We start from the raw sequence: 19,992 nt of genomic DNA on the forward strand, positions 1-19,992 counted from the left end.
GTCCCATTCTTTGGTCTCCCCGACCCGTGCCCCGTTCCCGGGAAGGGGAGTGGGCCGCCCGGCCCGGCTTCTCGGGAGGCGGAGGGGGAGGAGGTGCCCAGACAAAAGGAGCTTGTGCCTTTAAGGCGGGGAGTCCGGGAGCCGGCGGGGAGGGGACTTCTGGATCCGGGGTAGAGGGCGGCTGCGCTGGACAACAAGGGAGGGGGCGAGGGCCGGACGGGCCGCGGGCGGCGGGAGGGACGGCCGGGACGCGCGGGCACCCAGCAGGACCGTGGCGCGGCCGGCCGGCCGGCCGGAGCCCGCGGGGGCGGCGGGGCGGGGGCCCGGGGGAGGCGCCGACCCCGGCCGGCAGGTGAGACCGCGCGGGCCGGTGTCGGGGAAGCGGCGGCGCGGGGCGCTCGGGCTCGGTGCGGCTTGAAGACTCCCGCGCGGCCCCCGAGAGTTTTTCGGTGGGGGCGCAGGAGCCTGGGATGGGTGGGCCCCGTACGGCCTGGGGGGAGCCTGCGGCCGTGGGCGCTGGAGGTCAGGGAGATGGGGAAGCAAGGACTCCGAGCTCCCCGCCCTCACCCGGTGCCGCATGCCTCCCTGCCTCACCCTCCGCCCGGGCGAGTTCCTGGCTCCTTCGATCAGGCGAAAGGCATGTGCTGGGGGAGGGGCTGCCCTGAGGTCTGTGCAGGGGCTGTGGGGTGAGCCTCCGCTTTGGAGGTGGGTGTGAGCGTGGCTGGGGAAGGGGAGGCAGCCTGGGCAGAGGGAGGTATGCCCTTGGCAGAGTGCCCCGACCGACCCCGTACCTCAAACCGCGGGAATGAAAGGGGTGGTGTTCAGGCCCTCGCGGGTGGGCTGGGGGCACAGACTTTATGCAGAACAGGCTGTGGGGCCTGACGAAAACCCGAGGTGGAATCAATCAGTCAGTGGGGACTCTCCCCATGCCTTCCCCATCGCCAGAGTGCTCCTGTGAGGTACAGGATCCCAGTGGGGTTTGTGGGGGTTGGAGGTGGAGGTGGGAGCCCTCTACCTGGAGGGGACACCAAGGCCTGGGGAAGCAGGGAGGCCCCGATGGACTTCCACAGTCGTGGCCTGAGGGCGCTCCTCTACATCTGGGATTGAGGCCCACGTCCCAGCATGGTGGGCGGTGCTGGCACCGAAGGGCTCTGCCTGGGCAGTGCCTTCTGCCTTGAACTTTCTGAAGTTGTTTTATATCCCTGGGAGCCTCCTTTTGCCAAGGAGGGCAAGGGCAGAGGGGCGCTGGAGACAGGATGGATGGAGGTAGCCCGGAAGAGGGTTTGGGCGAGGGAGCAGGCAGAGCCATCCTTGGGGCCCAGCCTTGGCTGGCTTCAGACTCTGGGTCTCAGGCTGGAGGGTCAGGCTTTGGGAGGGACTTGAGGTCAGGAGGCACAGGGCCTCCTTCTTCCAGGCTGAATGGACATGCTTCCGGCTGTGGGAGCTGGTGGTTCCTGGAGTAGCAGATGGAGGAGACCATGACCCTGGAGGAGGAGGGTGTGTGCAGCACAGGCTCAGGAGCCCTGTCTCTGGGGAAGAGGAGGTGGTCTGTGGCTCATAGTGCTGGGTTCCTGGATGAGGAGGTTTGGGGACCATATAGGGAAATTTTGTGGTTTTGAACAGTGCCCTCCCCTGTTCCCTGCCATTCCAGTCTGGTATGGGGTGCCAGGAGTGCAGGCAGTGCCTGGAGTGAAGTCCCAGGTGGGATGGTTGCAGTTGGACAATTACAGAGCTCTGAAGCTATCCCCTGGTGGGGTCAGAGTGTTCTTGGGGTTGTTATATGTTCCCCTGGACAGTGGCTGCCCCTTCCTCTGTGCATATGAGCCAGATGCTTGGGTATGCTTCCAGGGGCTGGGAACGTGGCCAGAAAAAGGTCCTTTGGGAACAGAGGTCTGAGCCAGTGTTGGGGGTGGGGAGGGAGTAAGCACAGGGCAGGGGACTGGTGAGTGGGAGGAGGCTGCAGCAAAATGTCATTGAGGGGGGAACCTGCTCACTCTGGGCTTTGTCTCCAGCAGCTGTGGGGACTGACCGCCGGGGACACAGGGACTGATTGCACCAGGCGTGTGGCTGGGGAGATGTGTATTCTTGTTCATGACTTTCCTGTCTCTCCATCTCTCGGACACTGGCAGAGTCCTGGATTCAAAATGGTGTAGGGTGGGGAGAAGAACTCATAATTACCGAGTGTGTATGAAGTGACAGGTACTGTTAGATTCTTTCCTCACAGCTTAACCATTCCCATTTTACAGATGAAGAAACTGACACATGGAGGTTAAGTAACTTCTCCAAAGCTATATAGCTAGTGAATCATCACACTAAGGTTTGAAACCTGGGTTTTGCTCCAAAGATCATGCTTCTAATGAAGTATTTTGAAAAGCCAGGCTTTCTTTGGTGACCTCTTGCAAATGTCAGCCTGACCAAAAGCCTTGGATTTCTGATCTGTCCCTCTAGATGGGGCTGTTGGTGATGTTAAAGAGTTGAAGGGCATGCTGCCCTGTGGGATAGAGGAGAAGGAATGCCCAGAGTACTGGGCTGAGACTGAACCAGGGATGGGGGCTTCCTGTGTGCAGAGGACCCCAGCCTGCCTTCTGCTTTGTGCACCCCTGGGTGTCAGCTTGGAGCGCCACTTGTCTTGGTTGAGTGTCTGGTCTTGTGGCCACCTGGGGCAAGTGCTGAATACTCTCCCCGTGTCCCCTAGTGAGTACAGATGTCAGCACTGCTGTCTGAAGGTTTAAGTCCGCTCCCTGTGGGCAAGAAGGAGTGTGGCCCTGGCGGACACACAGGCATCCATGGATGAGAGAGCTCTCATCCTCATCCTCACTTTCTTCAGCGCTGGCTCAGCTCACAGATACATTGCAGGTGTTGTCATGGAGTCCTCCCACCCTACTTCTAGACACTTCCTTCTAGGAGACCTGAGATCTAGGGCTGATGTGGTTAGGCATGATCTCTGTAACTGAGGCCAGCCATATAAAACTGCCATGGACCTGAGTTTCTTTTTTTGTTTTCTCCTGTCAAATCTATCCTGTGCCCCAGGTGGCCACACAAGCAGCTTTACAGGTTTTTGGTGAAGATCCAATGGAATTAGACATGTGAAAGGACCTTGAAAAGTTTAAAGCACAAAGTGCACAGGTGTATTTTTTCCATCCATCCACTCATCATCCACTCAACGAACATTTATTTAGACTCTGCAGATACAGCAGTGAACAAAACAGGCCCAAGTCCTTGCCCTCATGAGGTTGACATTCCAGTCAGGAGAGACACAATGAACGAACAAGAAAAAGATATAGAATGGCAGTTGCTGATAAGAGCTGTGGAGAAAAATAAGGCATAAAGCTGGTAAGAGTGATAGGGAACGCCAGGAAAGGGGGTTGCTATTTTCAGAATGGTCAGGGAAGGACTCAGTGATAAGGGGACATTTGAGTCGTGACCCAGAGGTGCTGCTGTTCCAGGCAGAAGGAACAGCGGGCACCAAGGTCCCAGGGTGGCCTGCGCACAGTGTTGGCGAGCAGCAAAGAGGCTCATAGGACGGGGCTGCAGTGAGAAAGAGCAAGAACCAGAGAGGACTGTCATGATCAGCTTTTTATTTCACCTTAGCTGCTCTATGCCAGTACCCTTGAGCTTGATTGCTTTCTATCTTGTTGACATACATTTATTGAGTCCTTGCTGTGAGCTGGGTGCTGGGGATAAGGCACTGAGCAAATCAGAATCTCTGCCTCACAAAGTTTATAGTCAGAGGGGTGGTGACACAATTGAACAAGAGACAGTTTAGTAACTGTGGTAAGTACTCTGGAGGGACCGTACAGGGGCTAAGCAGGGGACCAGACTGAGTCCAGATGGGGGAGCCGGACCTCTTCCCTGAGGAAATCATATTAAACTGTGACCTGAGGGAGAAGTTGAATTTAGCTTATGCGTAGTGTGCATGTGAGTGTGGTGCTGAAGGGTGTGGAGATTCTCTTTTGTACAGAGGTCCCCGACTGGCAGTTTACAGGCTGAATTCATTCCATAGATGTGGTTTCTTTGGCTTGTGGTGTTGAAAAAAGTGAATTACTTGCTAACATTAAGAAGTCAGGAGATGTCACATTAAAATCTAGGTTTTTTTTCAGCTTCTGTTGAAAAATCCTAAGATGAGGCTCCACTGGGAAGCCAGGGACAAGTCTTCCTGTCCGTGGTGTGGGTGGAGCTTGTCCCCAGGATCAGGCTGTGCACTCTGTAGTCCCTCCCTCCCAGATCTCCTGAACCCTGGGTGCTTCTGCTCATTGACAAGGCATCTGAGTTTGTCACCACCAAGAAATCAGTGCTTTTTAGAGAAGAGGGGGATGTGTAAGTGGACTGCTTTGGAGTAGACAGATTGGATTAGAATCTTGATCCTCCACCTGTGTGGCTACTTGATCTTGAGCAAATTACTTCACCCACCCCTGTTGCAGTTTCCTCACCTGTAGAGTGGGGATACTGTTGTCTTTCTCCATAAGTATATGAGAATGAAGTGGCCGAAGAGCTTAGCTTGGCGATGGGATGTGCTCTGTTAATACTAACATAACTGGTGTTGGCAGGTGGTGATGGTGGTATTAATTCCAGCTCGTTCCTTTCTTCCTAGCAGCATGTCATGGTTTGGTGGCCTCCTGGTCCCCAAAGTGGATGAACGGAAAACAGCCTGGGGTGAACGCAATGGGCAGAAGCGTCTGCGCCATGGCCCTCGGACCAGTGGCTTCTGCACACCCCGCTACATGAGCTGCCTCCGGGATGCACAGCCACCTAGCCCCACCCCTGCAGCTCCCCCTCAGTGCCTGTGGCAGAACGAGGCCTTCACGCGGAGGGGTGGCCTGGGCAAGAGCACGGAGCTGGGGCTGCGGGCAGTGGCTCTGGGCTTTGAGGACACTGAGGCAACGGTGGCTGTCGGGGCAGCTGAGGTGGCACCTGATGTGGCACCCAGGAGCAGGCGATCCTGTTGGCGCCGTCTGGCGCGGGTATTCCAATCCAAGCAGTTCCGCTCGGCCAAGCTGGAGCGCCTGTACCAGCGGTACTTCTTCCAAATGAACCAGAGCAGCCTGACGCTGCTGATGGCGGTGCTCCTGCTGCTAATGGCAGTGCTTCTGGCCTTTCATGCTGCGCCTGCGGTCCCTCAGCCGGCCTATGTGGCCCTGCTGGCTTGTGCTGCGGCCCTCTTCGTGGCACTCATGGTGGTTTGTAACCGACACAGCTTCCGCCAGGACTCCATGTGGGTGGTGAGCTACGTGGTCCTGGGCATCCTTGCGGCTGTGCAGGTCGGGGGTGCCCTGGCAGCCAACCCCCACAGCCCCTCTGTTGGCCTCTGGTGCCCTGTGTTCTTTGTCTACATCACCTACACGCTCCTACCCATCCGCATGCGGGCAGCTGTCTTCAGTGGACTGGGCCTCTCCACCTTGCACCTGATCTTGGCCTGGCAACTCAACCGGTGGGATGCCTTCCTCTGGAAGCAGGTGGGTGGTCAGGGAGGAATTGAGGGCACCAGGCAGGGAATGAGAAGTCTGGTCCTGAGGGAGGCTGAGCCATGGGTGGATAGCCCTGCAGGAATGTCTGGCTCTATTTGGGAGGAGGGGCAAGTGATGGGAGGTCAAGTTTCAGGGGGCCAGCCTCCATTTGGGATCTGGGGCAGAGAGCACCGCTGAGGGCAGAAAGGGCTCCCGGACCCAAGCCTGTCCTCTGTTACCATGGGCCACAGTCTGTAGCTTTGTCCTGAGGCCTTTGAGATAGTGTAGCCTGAAGAGACATAATGTAGGGCTAGAGGTGGGAACGTGATCTTTAGCCTGGGGTGGGGGCAGGGCTGAGAGGGCAGTGTGGGCTAGTCCAGGACTTGGCATCTTTGGCCTCAAATTGACCCCTGCAACTCAGGCTCTGTACCATCCCTGAGAAGCAGCTCTAAGTGGTGATTTGGAGGGATCAAGCAGGTTTTGGGTGGCGTTAGCAAGGGCAGAGTTGTCTCTGCTGGACCAAGGCCACTTGTGAATGGGGTTGGACTGTAGAAGAGAGGGTATTAGGGCCTGATCTCATCCCCACCTTCCCCTGCTGAGCATCAGTGTCTGGCAGCCTTGCCTTGAAGTTCTCTGCCCGTGCTGGCTACTGCCTTCAGGATCTGAGTGCTGTGTGAGGTAGGGCTTGCCAGCACCGTGATGGGTGAGAAATGAAGGCTTTGGCTGCAGGCGGACCTTGTTGTCCAATGGCCTGCCTTCTTCCCTCTGAGATCTCAGACAACCAAACTTGCCTCTCCCAGCCTTAGTTTCCCAGTCTGTAAAACTGGGTTAAAAATAGTATCTACCTCATGATGTTACTGTTAGGGCCCCACCCTCTCTCAGCTTGGAGCAGAACCTGACAGGGCAGCTTCCCACCTGGGGCCGGGGAGGTGTGGGGAGTGCCGCAGGGGATGGTACCCAGGGAAAGGTCTTCCAGGAAGTCCCTTTCACAGGGATGTGGTCGGTCTTCTGGCTCAGCCCCCTGACCAGGGAGTAGAGACTACAGTGTCTTGTCCAGCTGATCCTCCAGGGGCTGCTTGTAGGCACAGTCCCTCAGCCAACACACCTCATGATCCTGCCACTGGCACCCTGATTTAGAGGGTGCTGTTTTCTGTCTTGTTCAAGGTTTGCGGGCATCAGCCTCTGCCTTGCCCAGAGCTTGTGGCCTGTAGCCCCCCAGCCCCACCCACAAAAAGGAAGTTGCCTGGGGCTCCCAGGGTGAGAAGCTGGGTGCCCTGGCATGATGCCCTTTCCCGCCCAGCCCGACAGCCCATGCTCTGGAACAGAATGTACCTTTTTAAAAGTAACTTTATAGCCATTTGTTTGTGGAGCATGTGCCCACAAGGCACTGTCAGACCTCTTAAAGGGCCAGGGTCCTTCTGCCTCTGCTGGGCCCCCACTTATTGCCAGGGTAGGCATCACACTGGGCTTCAGGGAGGTAGTGCCTCCCTACTCCTCATCCTCTCTGATTGGCCAGAGGTGGGTGGGTGTCCCTTCCCTGCCTTCAGCTGGCATGGTGCCCAGAGCCAGGCCCAGGACTTGATTAGGGAGGCACAACCTCATGGAGGTCAGGGCCGTGCCAACCTCCTACCTCCTGACGGGCACCTGGCTGAATCCTCATGCAGTGGGTCTTGGCAGGCACATTCTTGGGGGTTGGATGGAGAAAGTTGCCCCTGCCCCTGTGCCAGTCCTTGGGGCCAGGGTTGCCCATACCCCTACTCTGAGGTGAGAATGACTTCTTGCACCAAGTTTGCCTATGGGTTGCTGGATGGGGTGGGGCTGTGGCCTCCTTTCTGAGCTCTTTGGGTAGCTCCTTCCCAGATCCAGCCCTGCTCACACTCACTGGAAAGAGCTTTCATTCTCCTCTGACCACGCATTCAGACCCACTGAGCAGTTTCATCCAGGGACCCTGGTCCAGCCTGGAGTCCCCTCCGGTGCCCTGGCATCTGTTTTTTCTCTCAGTTGGATAAGGGTCTGTGAACAGATCTATTTCAGTCTCTTGTCCCTCTTGTCCCCCTTCTCCTTCTCTCTACCATGACTCACATTTTCCTCTTGGGCTCCTGGGGCCAGGAAGGGAAGTTGCCTGGTTTGCCCCCCTTCCTTCTCCCCCACTGGGGGCTATTCTTAGAACCCCCTGAGGGAGACAGTGTGCCCCTTTCTTCACCCCAGCTGCTGACCTGAGAAGGAAACTGGGAGGTCAATCCTCGAGGGTCAGAGCTAGACATGGCTTGTGGGGTTCTGGACCCACACCTCCATTTTACCTTAGAAAAATAATACTGAGGTCCTGGAGATTAAGTGACCCACCCAAGTTTGCAGGACTACAGTTCTGCTTCTGAGCAGAGCCCAGAATTCCTGGTTTCCGGTTGGTGCTCTTTCCCTCCCTTCTCCCCAAACCAGAGCCTTACCAGAGCCAACACGGGTGGAGCCACAAGTGCCAGGTTAACCCCTGCGTTTCCAGAAACATTGAGGCCGGCTTCAATGTAGACTTGCTCTTTAGTCAGTTCTGCTGCTGCTGATTGGTGGCTGAACATCTTGGGATCAGAGTCCAAGGGTATGGGGCCTGGCTGGGCCAAGTGTTGGGAGTGGCTGGTCATGGCAGCAGCCCATCCCAGTTAGGAAGGGTTCTTCGAGTCAGTAGAATGGATGACTCCCATGCCTGGGCTCTGAGGCTGAGCCTCACGAGCCTGCGTGAGTGGCGTGAACGGGAATATTGGAAACCTGGATGCATTATGCAGTAAGGCAGGTCACAGGCTTCGCAGTCTGACTGTCCTGCACTCAAGTCCCACACCAGCCACTGCCAGCTGTGTGATCTTGGGCAAGTCACTTAGCTTCTATGTGCCCTAGTCCCCTATCCTTTAAAATGAGATAGTGTCACCTACTTCATAGAGTTGTAAGAAACCCATTAGTTACCATATAGAAGGCTCCTAAAGAATCCAGGCACTTTGTAGATAGCCAACAGATTAGCTCCAGTAATAATAATAACAGTAATAATTATTACTGTTATTATTATTATATGAAATTATGTGAGGGTATGGAGGACCTTCAGAGAGCTGCTTCTTTTCCCTTTCTAGGTTCTAGATGAAGAAACAGATCTAGAGAGATGAGGTGACTTGTCCTGGGCACTCCCAGGATGATGTAGTGCTCAGGTTTCCAGGGATTGACCTGGAAGGAGAGCCACGGGCAGAAGGATTTGCCTTTTGCCTTTTGTTTGGATAATGGTGGGGCAGGAATCATAGTGTGCTGGGCTCAGCTCCATGACCTACCTGGCCCTGGTTAGTGCTTCTGTTCCCAGGAGCTGCAAAAAAAATCTCACTTCTAGCTATGGAGTGCTCTAGGCAGGGGGCTGGCGTCCTGTGGAGAACAGGGGAGACGTATTGCAGTGGGGAGGGACAGACAGGGCACAGGATCCCAGTTTCCTTCCCAAAGGAGTGCAACTATAGAGAGCCTGGCAAGGTGTGCCTGTGGGAGGTGTGTGCGTGCGTGCGTGTGTGTGGTGACCCATCTGCCTCTGCCACCCTCCTGCAGCTCGGTGCCAACATGCTGCTGTTCCTCTGCACCAACGTCATCGGTATCTGCACACACTACCCAGCTGAGGTGTCTCAGCGCCAGGCCTTTCAGGAGACCCGTGGTTACATCCAGGCCCGGCTGCACCTGCAGCACGAGAATCGGCAGCAGGTGGGGCTGTCCTCTGTGGCTAGGGCCTCCCTGACCTCACCCCGAAGTAACTTGCAGACTAGATCTGCTGCTTTGTACAACTTTGTGGAATAAGTGGGCAAGGCCCCGCAATGGTGCATAACATAGGCCCTAGGACACTGGGCTTCCTGCCCTGTTCCAGGTGGGAGGGAGTGGATGGGAGCACATCTGAGGAGCTGAATGGGAAGTGGTCAGAGAGGGCTGGGATATATGTTGCTGTGGTTCTGACTGGGGAGGTCCATCAGGGAAGCACAGGTCTCCAGACAGGTCTGGGTGGGCTCTGGGGATGTGGAGGGACCAGAAGGTATGAAAGTTTGAGATCAAGAAAATAGTGGCACCCTGTTGGAACTACTGGCCTAGGAGCGGCTGCTGCTGTCGGTATTGCCCCAGCATGTTGCCATGGAGATGAAAGAAGACATCAACACAAAGAAAGAAGACATGATGTTCCACAAAATCTACATCCAGAAGCACGACAATGTCAGGTAGGCTGGGAGTGGGAGGCTTGCAGGACAGGTCGGGGGATCTGGGACTTTCTGAGGGCCCTTGCATCTTCTGCCATCTTTCACAGCATCCTGTTTGCGGACATTGAAGGCTTCACCAGCCTGGCATCGCAGTGCACTGCTCAGGAGCTGGTCATGACCCTGAACGAGCTCTTTGCCCGGTTTGACAAGCTGGCTGCGGTGAGGGTGCTGGGGCTTGGGAAGGGCCGGCCTTAGTGAGAGCACAGCCTCGTGGCGCAGCCTGCGGGGATGGGGCAGAAGGGGTCTGCAGCAAGGGTGGTGCGCTAGGTAGGTCAGGTGGGCAAGAAGAAAGTAAAGGTAACTCTCCCACTACCCCTTTTCCTTTAGGAAAATCACTGCCTGAGGATCAAGATCTTAGGGGACTGCTACTACTGTGTGTCAGGGCTGCCAGAGGCCCGGGCAGACCATGCCCACTGCTGTGTGGAGATGGGGGTGGACATGATTGAGGCCATCTCGTAAGCAGTGCCCCTCGCAGGCTTCCCGGAAGTGAGGGTGCCCTGGCCTGCTCCTCCCCTCTCATATGTCCTTGGGACTTTTCCTCAGTCTTAGCTGTTTGTCTGTCTTTGAGATCCATTGCCAGGGAGGTTAATGGATTTTTCTTGACTCCAGCCAGCTGGGGTGGGGTAGGGAAAGCCGTGGCGGGGGGCACTGGGGCTGGGGAGAACACCAGCTCAGCAGGGCTGAGGGGAGAACAGTGATTCCTCCTTTCCTGGTTCAGTTCCACAAGATGCTCCTGGGCCCTTGCTGGCAAACACAGTTCTCAAATTGTTCCTTGAGCCCCATGCAAGCTTCTGCCCACGTCCAGCCAAGGCTGTGCTCCCGTGCCCTGTGTCTGGGTCCGTCCTTGCCCTCTTGGCTCCAAGGGGGTTGAGGGCCTGGGCTCTGAGCTGGGGGTGGGGAAGACTGTTCCAGGAGCTGAGCCGGAACTGCCTCCTCCCAGGCTGGTTCGTGAAGTGACGGGTGTGAATGTGAACATGCGTGTGGGCATCCACAGTGGGCGTGTGCACTGCGGCGTCCTTGGTCTGCGGAAATGGCAGTTTGATGTGTGGTCCAATGATGTGACTCTGGCCAACCATATGGAGGCGGGGGGCCGGGCCGGGTGAGTGTGGGGCCCAGGTGGTGAGGGATGGGAGTAAGGAGGGAGAGCCCAGGTCTCACCTCCCTGTCCGCTCACAGCCGCATCCACATCACTCGGGCCACACTGCAGTACCTGAACGGGGACTACGAGGTGGAGCCAGGTCGCGGCGGCGAGCGCAATGCATACCTCAAGGAGCAGCACACTGAGACCTTCCTCATCCTGGGAGCCAGCCAGAAACGGGTCAGGCTGGGGTGGGGTGCGGCAGGGCCAGGCAGGGAGAAGAGCAAGTGGGGGGAGTGGGCAGAGGTCTGGGCCGCTCTTCTGAGCCTGTGCTGCCCTCACAGAAAGAGGAGAAGGCCATGCTGGCTAAGCTGCAGCGGACACGGGCCAACTCCATGGAGGGACTGATGCCACGCTGGGTACCCGACCGCGCCTTCTCCCGGACCAAGGACTCTAAGGCTTTCCGCCAGATGGTGAGGGCCTGCAGCACCAGGACCTGGGCCTCACGTCCCAGCACTCTTTGTCTCCTTCCCTCTTCTGCCTTCTGTGTGTGGCCGCCATCTCCATGTTTGGCTTTCCATATTGGGGTAGGAGGGATGATTCCATGCCAGGGGTCCCAAGCTATGGGGAGGAGCCCTCAGCACAGTGTTGGGATGGGGAAGGGCTTGTAGAGGTGAAGGAGGGGGTCTGCCCATCACCTCACTTGCACACTCTGTCCCCTCCTCCAGGGCATTGATGATTCCAGCAAAGACAAGTAAGTCAGATCACTGAGGAGGGAGAAGGCCCTTATACCCTGGGACTGGGCTGTGGGTTGCCAAAATCCCCTCCTTCCTGGATCCTGGATGTGTCATGGGGAGCAGGTGCCCCACACTCGGCTCACATTCCCTCCTTTGGGTGCTGCCCACGCCCTCCCTTCTCATTGCTTCTCACATGGCAATGCTCATGCACCTGGTGAAGTCATGCCCCCTGCCCTCAGCCGGGGCGCCCAAGATGCCCTGAACCCTGAGGATGAGGTAGATGAGTTCCTGGGCCGTGCCATTGATGCTCGTAGTATTGACCAACTGCGCAAGGACCATGTGCGCCGGTTTTTGCTCACCTTCCAGAGAGAGGATCTTGAAAAGAAGGTTTGGGGGATGCAAAAGCAGAAGGACAAGGCCTGGGGGAGGAGGGGAGGGCCTGGCGGGAAAGTCTGAGGGGTTTTCTGGGGAGTGAGGACGTGACCACAGGGCAGGGTGGGGATTCCTATCAACTGGGCCAGCCCCACTTGAGGCACCTGGTGCTGCTCGCCTCCCGCAGGGCAGAGCCTACTGCCCAGCCCAGCCTCCTCTCCCTCAGTACTCGAGGAAGGTGGACCCCCGCTTCGGAGCCTATGTGGCCTGTGCCCTGCTGGTCTTCTGCTTCATCTGTTTCATCCAGCTCCTAGTCTTCCCACGGTGAGAGCCCTGTCCCTTGCTCAGCTCTCTTCCCTCCACCCCTTCCTAACTACCCAGGCAAGTCCACAGCCCTGAAGCCTGCCCCCTGCCCCTCTGGGGAGTGGGACAAGGACACCCAGATCTTCCAGAATGACGTTTTTCCTGGCCCTCTTTTGCCCCAGCTCAACCCTCCTGCTTGGGATCTATGCCAGCATCTTTCTGCTGTTGCTGATCACAGTGCTGACCTGTGCCATATACTCCTGTGGCTCTGTATGTTGGGGTCCCTCCAAGGCTGGTGGAGAGCACAGGCTGGGCCAGGGTGGGGACCACATTGGGAGAGGGAGAAGAAGACTGTGCCTCCCCCATTGGACCCCATCCCTGGTTGGCTTGAAAGCCTCCAGTCCTCAGCCTCTGCCTCCCCACAGCTCTTCCCCGTGGCCCTGCAACGCCTGTCCCGCAGCATCGTCCGCTCCCGGGCACACAGCACTGCCGTTGGCATCTTTTCGGTCCTGCTTGTGTTCACCTCTGCCATTGCCAACATGGTAAAAGTCCAGTGGAAATCCTTCTGTCCCTCCTCTGTGCTAAGCACTGCTCTGGATGCTGGGGGTGAGAGGAATAAGACACGTTTTCTGCCCTCAGGGAGCTCGTTATCCTAAAGGAGGGGGTTAGGTTACTTCCAGGTCCCCCTCCTCCTCACCCACCCCACCTGCTGTCCTTCCTCAGTGAGAACTTTAGCCTCTGGAGTTTAAGGCACCTGGGCATGGCTCTTGTGACCCCTCCTCTCCTTGGTCACCCTGACATACCTCCCCCAACTTTGGCAGTTCACCTGTAACCACACCCCCTTACGGACCTGCGCAGCCCGGATGCTGAATTTAACGCCGGCCATCATCACTGCCTGCCACCTACAGCAGCTCAATTACTCTCTGGGCCTGGATGCTCCCCTGTGTGAGGGCACCGCACCCACCTGCAGCTTCCCCGAGGTGTCCGAGCAGGGCACAGGCGGGGACGGGGGCTCCCGATCAGTATATTGGCTCCTCTGTGCCAGGCCTCGTGATGGGCACTGGGGACCCAGGATCTCACTGGATACCTGACTCTAGGAGCAGCAGGGGCCCTGGTGTGTGGGGGGCTGGCTGTGGAGGGTGAAGGAGGTTTGGGTTTGAGGCTGTGGAGGGGAGCTGAGGCCAGGCAGGGGAGTGCAGGCTCTGCCTGCACAGGGGCGCTGTGGCTGCTGCCTCCACCCAACACTGCTCTGCTGTCACCCTCAGTACTTCATCGGGAACATGCTGTTGAGTCTCTTGGCCAGCTCTGTCTTCCTGCATATCAGCAGCATTGGGAAGCTGGCCATGGTCTTTGCTCTGGGGCTCGTCTACTTGGCACTGCTGCTGTTGGGTCCCCCAGCTACCATCTTTGACAACTATGACCTGCTGCTTGGTGTCCATGGCTTGTGAGTTTATCCTCAGTCCTGTTAATGCCCCAGGAGCCTCCTGTCATCCCCACCTGGTGCCCAGGCCCCTTGTGCCCCTGTAATGCCGATGCTCAGTTCTCACTTGTGGGGGAAGGAGGCAGTGGAGGAGCCCCCAGCACATGACCTCAAACAGTCTCTCCAAGAAGCCCCCAGTCCTGGGAGATCCCCAGGCCTTCAGGCTAGACAGTGAGGAGAAAATTCCCTCTAGCATCTGTGTGGTGCCTTCATATCCCCTTTCTTAACCAACTGTGTGTCACCCAGCTGCTTGGTGGCAGAGCCCTGGCTAGAAACCAAACCTCTGACTCCTGCTTGAGGGCTTTGCCTGGGACACCACCCTGGCTTTTCCTCTGCAAAAACCCACCCCTTGTGATATGTGGCCATAGCTTGGTCAGGTAGAAAAAGCCTCTGATGTCTGCTCTGCTGCTCGTTGGCTGTGTGACCTTTGACAGGTGAGTTAACTTCTCAGAGCCTCAATTTCCTCAAATGGCACTGCCACGTGGGTCACAAAGTTGTTGCAGAGATTTGTAGTCACTGACACTTGTTGAAGGCTTACTGCATGCCAGCACTGTGCTAAGCCTTTTGCATGCATTATTTAGATCTGATCCCTCTTTTATTGATGAGGAAACTGCAGTTTAGAGAGTTAAGCAATTCCAGGTCACATAGCTGGTAAGTAGAGGAGCCAGAAGTGAAACCTGCTCTTAACCTCTACTTTTAATGAGTTAATATAGGCAAAACCCCTAGCCCAGTGCCTGATTTATGGCATGTGCTCAGTAAATGCAGTGTCCACCTCCCTTCCCATGTCCCCACCCTGCACCCAGGAGGAACTGATGACTTTGTCTCTTGTATCTTCCTGCCAGGGCTTCATCCAATGGGACCTTTGATGGGCTGGACTGGTGAGTGAGCGTTCTGGGCAGTGATGGGTAGGGCTGCCAGGTGCCTCCTTCAGATGCTGAGCTTGCCTCTGCTTACCCTCAGCCCAGCTGCAGGGAGGGTGGCACTCAAATATATGACCCCTGTGATACTGCTGGTGTTTGCGCTGGCGCTGTATCTGCATGCCCAGCAGGTGGAATCCACTGCTCGCCTGGACTTCCTCTGGAAACTGCAGGTGACTGTGTGGGCCTCTTGGGGAGGAGAAGGATCCTGCAGAGCCTCTGCCAAGGCAGAAGTGTGTCTTGTTAGCTGGCTAAGGCTCAGGCTACCCCAAGCCCACCCTGGCTCCATGCCTCCTCCCTGCCCACCCCTTCTGCCCGGCCTCACCCTGCCCCTGCCCCCCTCACCTGTTCTTCAGGCTTCATCTCTCCTTTCCTTTCCTCTTCCGTGTGATTCCCTCTGATGCCCAGCTCTAGGCATGGGCTGCTGGCACCACCCCCTTGTGATTGTTGGGCAATGGGTGTTGGGTGTGGTGTCCACAGGCAACAGGGGAGAAGGAGGAGATGGAGGAGCTCCAGGCATACAACCGGAGGCTGCTGCATAACATTCTGCCCAAGGACGTGGCTGCCCACTTCCTGGCCCGGGAGCGCCGGAATGATGAGCTCTACTATCAGTCCTGTGAGTGTGTGGCCGTCATGTTTGCTTCCATTGCCAACTTCTCTGAGTTCTACGTGGAGCTGGAGGCAAACAATGAGGGTGTCGAGTGCCTGCGGCTGCTCAATGAAATCATCGCAGACTTTGATGAGGTACTTGTCCAGGCTGCTGATGCTGGCAAAGTGAGGGGACTTGGGGACTTGGGGAGTGGGGAAAACTCTGTATGAGATGACCAGGATGGGAGGGGGTGGGTGGAACTAGAAGGGAGAGTTGATGGGACCCAGAGATGTCAGGGGTAGGGGTGAGGGTAGGTACAGCGAAGGTAAGGACAGAGGCCCGTGAAGGTATCTGAGGCAGCAAGGAGGTCAGTCCTGGTGGGGCAGGATCAGCTGGTTGGGGTGCAAAGAAGGACGTGAGAAAGGTTCTGTGGAGGGGGCAGGAGAGAGACCAGGTGGGTGTCATTGAAGACGGCAGTAATCTGTGGACAGGGCCCCATGAGGCCAAGAAAGAAAGATGGTCCCCTAATAGATAAAATGAAAGCAAAATGTGAGGAAGTGGGCCGAATACCCAGGTCAGGAATGGGGTGTTCACTGTTCTCCATGGAAGTCACTTCTTCACTCTGGGACTCAGTTTCCCAAAAGGTGAGGGTTGGAATAATTGATGCCTAATATCCCTTCTGTGGGTCTGGAGTTTGTGAGCTGTTGAAGTTGACTTGAAGCTGTGTGCTCAAGTCCTGGCCTGTGGTTCTGCCCAGCGAAGGAGGCCTGTTTTCCTAGCTCCTCAGTCCTGTGCTGAGAGCAGCAGCCAAGAACGGGGCTTACTCACCTACAGGAGGGGAGTGTTCAGACAGGGAAGTGGGAAGGGCCAAGGCGGGGCACGAAATGAACACCGGGACAGGGGGGTTTGGCCTCTTTGCCTTGACAGCCAGGTCTCCCTGTGCCGTTCAGATCATCAGCGAGGAGCGGTTCCGGCAGCTGGAGAAGATCAAGACAATTGGTAGCACTTACATGGCCGCCTCTGGGCTGAACGCCAGCACCTATGATCAGGCAGGCCGCTCCCACATCACTGCGCTTGCGGACTACGCCATGCGGCTCATGGAGCAGATGAAGCACATCAATGAGCACTCCTTCAACAACTTCCAGATGAAGATCGGTGAGGGCTTGGCTGCCCTGCAGGTTTTCCCAGGACTGTTTCCGGGTGGAGCCCAGGGAGCGGGCTGGGGGCAGCTTTACAGACTCCCCATGAGGACTCCTGCAGGGTTTCCCTTTCTCCTACCTCCTATATCATCTGATGTTATCAGAGATCATTTATTGAGGGCCTACTGTGTCTTTGGCATTTTTCCTAGACATTTCTGAGCACATTTTAATCCTCACATTATTATCCCCTTTTACAGATAAGGAGACTGACTCAGAAAGATTAAATAATTCAGCCAAGGTCAAATAGCTAGTTGGTGGCTGAACTTGGATTTGAAACCAGGTTAATCTAAATTTCAGGGCCTGTGGCCCTTACCCATGGCCAGTCTGATAAGATGCACTTCCTGTCAGATGAAGTGGTGGGTGAGAGGCTTGGTTAATAGCATGTGTTCTGGAGTCAGGCTGGTTGAATTCTGGCTGTTTCACATACTTCTTTAGCAAGTCACCTAACCTCTCTAAGCTTCACTTAGCTCATCTGTAAAATGGGGATAATGATAACTACCTTATAGGGCTGTTGAGAGGATGAAATAATGGAAAATGCTGACCACAGTGGTTGGCCCTAAGGGAGCATTCAGTAGATTAGTGACTGTTACAGCATGACTGTCTTGACTCAGGGAAGCTCCTCAGCTCACATGCCCAGATCTTCCATTCTTTACAATCAGGACACTTGTCCCTTTACTACTTTCTTCTCTGGGTCCTTCTAAAGGTGCCAGGAGGTAGGATGACCCCCTGGGCTGGCCCTGTAACATCCACTGGTCTGAGTTTCTTGCTGTCCCCATCCCAGGGCTGAACATGGGCCCAGTCGTGGCAGGCGTCATTGGGGCTCGGAAGCCGCAGTATGACATCTGGGGGAACACAGTGAATGTCTCTAGCCGTATGGATAGCACGGGGGTCCCTGACCGAATCCAGGTGAGGTGGATGTGAGCAGAGGCTGGGAGGGATATGGGTCTGGAGGGCTTCCGCAGGCTCCTGTGCAGTCAGCTAGGACGGGTAGAGTAGCAATGTTCTGTAGTTGGTGGGGTGAGGGTTGGGGAGGGGAGCTGGCATGACTAAAGAAGCCCTGGGCCCCTGCAAGTATAGCAGGAAGGATCCTGGGCTAAGTGGGCTCCCCTCCTCCCCTCAGGTGACCACGGACCTGTACCAGGTTCTAGCGGCCAAGGGCTACCAGCTGGAATGTCGAGGGGTGGTCAAGGTGAAGGGCAAGGGGGAGATGACCACCTACTTCCTCAATGGGGGCCCCAGCAGTTAGCAGGGCCCAGCTACAAATTCAGCAGAAGGGACCAAGGTGGGCATTTGAGTGGACTCTGTGCTCGCTGGGTGGAACTGTGGCAGGGGCTCAGACCCTGGTGACCACAGAAGGGAAAACCTCAGCAGGCTGTGCATGGACCATGTTTGTCTGCCCTCAGGCTGGTGAATGAGGGGATACCAAGAGGATTACGCAAGTGACTTTCTCTTTTTACTGGGGTAGGGCTGTTCCCTCTCCTTCCTTCCAGCTTTTGGGAGCAGGGGATAGGGCAGCAGCAGACCTGAGAAATTACAATGGCAGCTTGCCTTGCTTACGTTTCCTTGTCTGTCTGGGCAGCAGACTCAGGGCTGGGCCCTTTCTTTCCCTTTTTCCTGGGAACATTTTGTACAAAGACTGGTGCAGGCATGACAGTGCCTGTCCCATGCTTGCCTTCACTGTGCCTGCACCCCCAGCACCGGTCCTGGGTGCCCCCAGCTCCAGCCAGGTCTCCCTTCTCTGCACAGGGAAGAGGAGGGAGATGCTCTAGGGAACTAGCTCTGTCTATATATCAGGGGAATGTTTCCATTTGCCAAATCCTAGTCCCGTGATCTGTCCCCAAAGGGGAACAAAGGGACTTTCAACAGCTCAGATTTAGCCCCAGTTCCCGCACAGCTCCAGGGAAAGGGGCATCTGGCCTCATTGGTACTGTGAAAATGCCCAGTAGAGAGCAAGCACGTGTGTAGGGATGTCAAAAGATCAGGAGCTGAAAGGTCACCTGCAGGTGCCAAAGCAGCAGGCTGACCAGGGAACAGGGTGGGGCCAGACTCTGATCTGAGGGCCCCGATGGGGTCAGAGTTAGGTCACTCTGCCCCAGTGCTCTCTTGCTGTCTGCTGGCAGTGGAGTGGAGCATCTCTACCCCATCTGTTGCCAAGTAGAGAAGGGTCAGGGCATGGAGGAAGATGACCCTTATCCCAAGCTTGTCCTCCCAGGTCTCTGGTAGTGGGGAGGGCCTGTGTGTCTGTGTAATGTGCGGGCATGTTGGCTTCGCGTATGTGTTTCCCAGGCCTGCGTGTGTCCTCGTGCTCCTGCTCCTCAGCTCTCCACCCTGGGTTGCCTCTCTCCTTTAGGCCTCTGTCTTCTGGGAATCAGGCAGGGTTTCCCATTTCAGAGGATGGGGAAATGCCTAGGTTGCACAGGAGTGGGATGGGGCACAGTAGCAAGAGAGGAGCCCTGGGGAGAAGAGTCCTTTTTGTGCCAAATCCCTAAGTGCCATTTGGGGGCCGCGTGTGCAGCATGACTGTCTCCCTGCCTAGGGCAGGGGCCTAAGCACCTGCTTCAGCCCCAGTGCTCCATGCACTTGAACTGTCTGGGCTCAGGAATTTTCTGGGTTCTGCATCTGGTGTCCTGGGACTCTGTATGCACTGGGACTGGGATAGCATGGGATCCCTCTGAGCACCCAGGTACTGGTACTAGGGGATGGGGCAGGCAACCCTGAAACTTGGGCCTTCCTCAGCCTTCAGCTTGAGTCTAGCACATTTCTGGCTCCCCTATCCCCGTGAAGCCTGCAAGGGCTGGCTGGAGGGATTCCCTTCCTATCCCTGCCTGCCTTTTACCCCTTTTCCCGCAACCTCCTTGTCTCTGGCCTGCATTAACTGGTGCCTTGGTTTCTCTGTTTGTCCCTATTTAAACCAGAGGCATTAGCCTGAATTTTGCTTGAAGACTGCTTTGTCTTGGAGGCAGTTAGAGAGGCAGAGGAGAGAGAGTTGGGAGTTGAAGGGGCAGGTGACACTCTGCCCTTCCTCACGCCTGCTGACTCTAGCTCCTTGCAAAGGCCTGATTTCTGGCTTGTACAGCCTGCCTTGGGGGATCTTCATACATCCACTGAGTGAACCATCAGGCATTTCATTAGTCAAGGCAGGAGGAGGGGAAAAGCCTACCTGGTCCGGATGGAAAATCAGCTCCCCTTCCCTCAGCCATATCTTTGGATAGGAAGGGACTGTGTGGAGCCCTAGGGTCGGGGTGAGTTGTGTAAGGAGACCAGAGTGGAAGACGTCAGTCTTAGGTGACTTGTCTCTCCTTCTTGCCAGGGCGAGGAGCCTGTCCACACCTTAGCTCCCTGTACCACAGTGCCCGCCATGCCCTTACCCCAGCTACCACTGCCCCCTTCCTCACCAGTTGATAGGGGAGTCAGTGCATGGGAGGCCAATGGACTTTGGTTTTATAATGTAACCACTGTGGGAGTGAGGGTGGGGGGAGTACCATGTATTTCAGTGAAATATTTAATATATTTAAATATCAATAAAATCAAACTCTTTGTAAAATTCCTTGTTCTCTGCAGATGTTCTGGGTTCAGGGTTGGGTCAGAAGTGTCAGAGGGTGGTACAGGAGGCAGCCTCC

The 19,992-nt window shown here is 56.2% G+C and overlaps 1 protein-coding gene across 6 annotated transcripts; it reads left to right on the forward strand.

Annotated features, from left to right (window-relative positions):
- Nucleotides 1–206: 206 nt before the first annotated feature.
- Nucleotides 207–19,916, forward strand: ADCY6 (adenylate cyclase 6). 6 transcript variants are annotated; one of them, XM_036992144.2, is made up of 22 exons: nt 207–352; nt 4,595–5,453; nt 9,009–9,158; nt 9,537–9,658; nt 9,745–9,856; nt 10,025–10,152; nt 10,638–10,796; nt 10,874–11,015; nt 11,120–11,248; nt 11,504–11,529; nt 11,752–11,899; nt 12,072–12,208; nt 12,370–12,457; nt 12,613–12,729; nt 13,009–13,167; nt 13,453–13,631; nt 14,510–14,545; nt 14,628–14,757; nt 15,065–15,328; nt 16,124–16,328; nt 17,154–17,278; nt 17,493–19,916. In XM_036992144.2, exons 2-22 carry the CDS (start codon nt 4,596–4,598, stop codon nt 17,616–17,618), a joined length of 3,540 nt encoding a protein of 1,179 aa, XP_036848039.1. In that variant the 5' UTR covers nt 207–352; nt 4,595; the 3' UTR covers nt 17,619–19,916. The 6 variants fall into 6 exon arrangements, with proteins under 6 accessions (XP_036848039.1, XP_036848040.1, XP_036848038.1 ...); XM_036992145.2 differs by having other exon boundaries at nt 222–352; nt 4,592–5,453; XM_036992143.2 differs by lacking the exon at nt 207–352 and adding an exon at nt 401–637 and having other exon boundaries at nt 17,776–19,916.
- The last annotated feature ends 76 nt before the right edge of the window (nt 19,917–19,992 follow it).

This window comes from Manis javanica, chromosome 10 (genome assembly GCF_040802235.1).
Source record: "Manis javanica isolate MJ-LG chromosome 10, MJ_LKY, whole genome shotgun sequence".
Taxonomy (NCBI): Eukaryota; Metazoa; Chordata; class Mammalia; order Pholidota; family Manidae; genus Manis; species Manis javanica.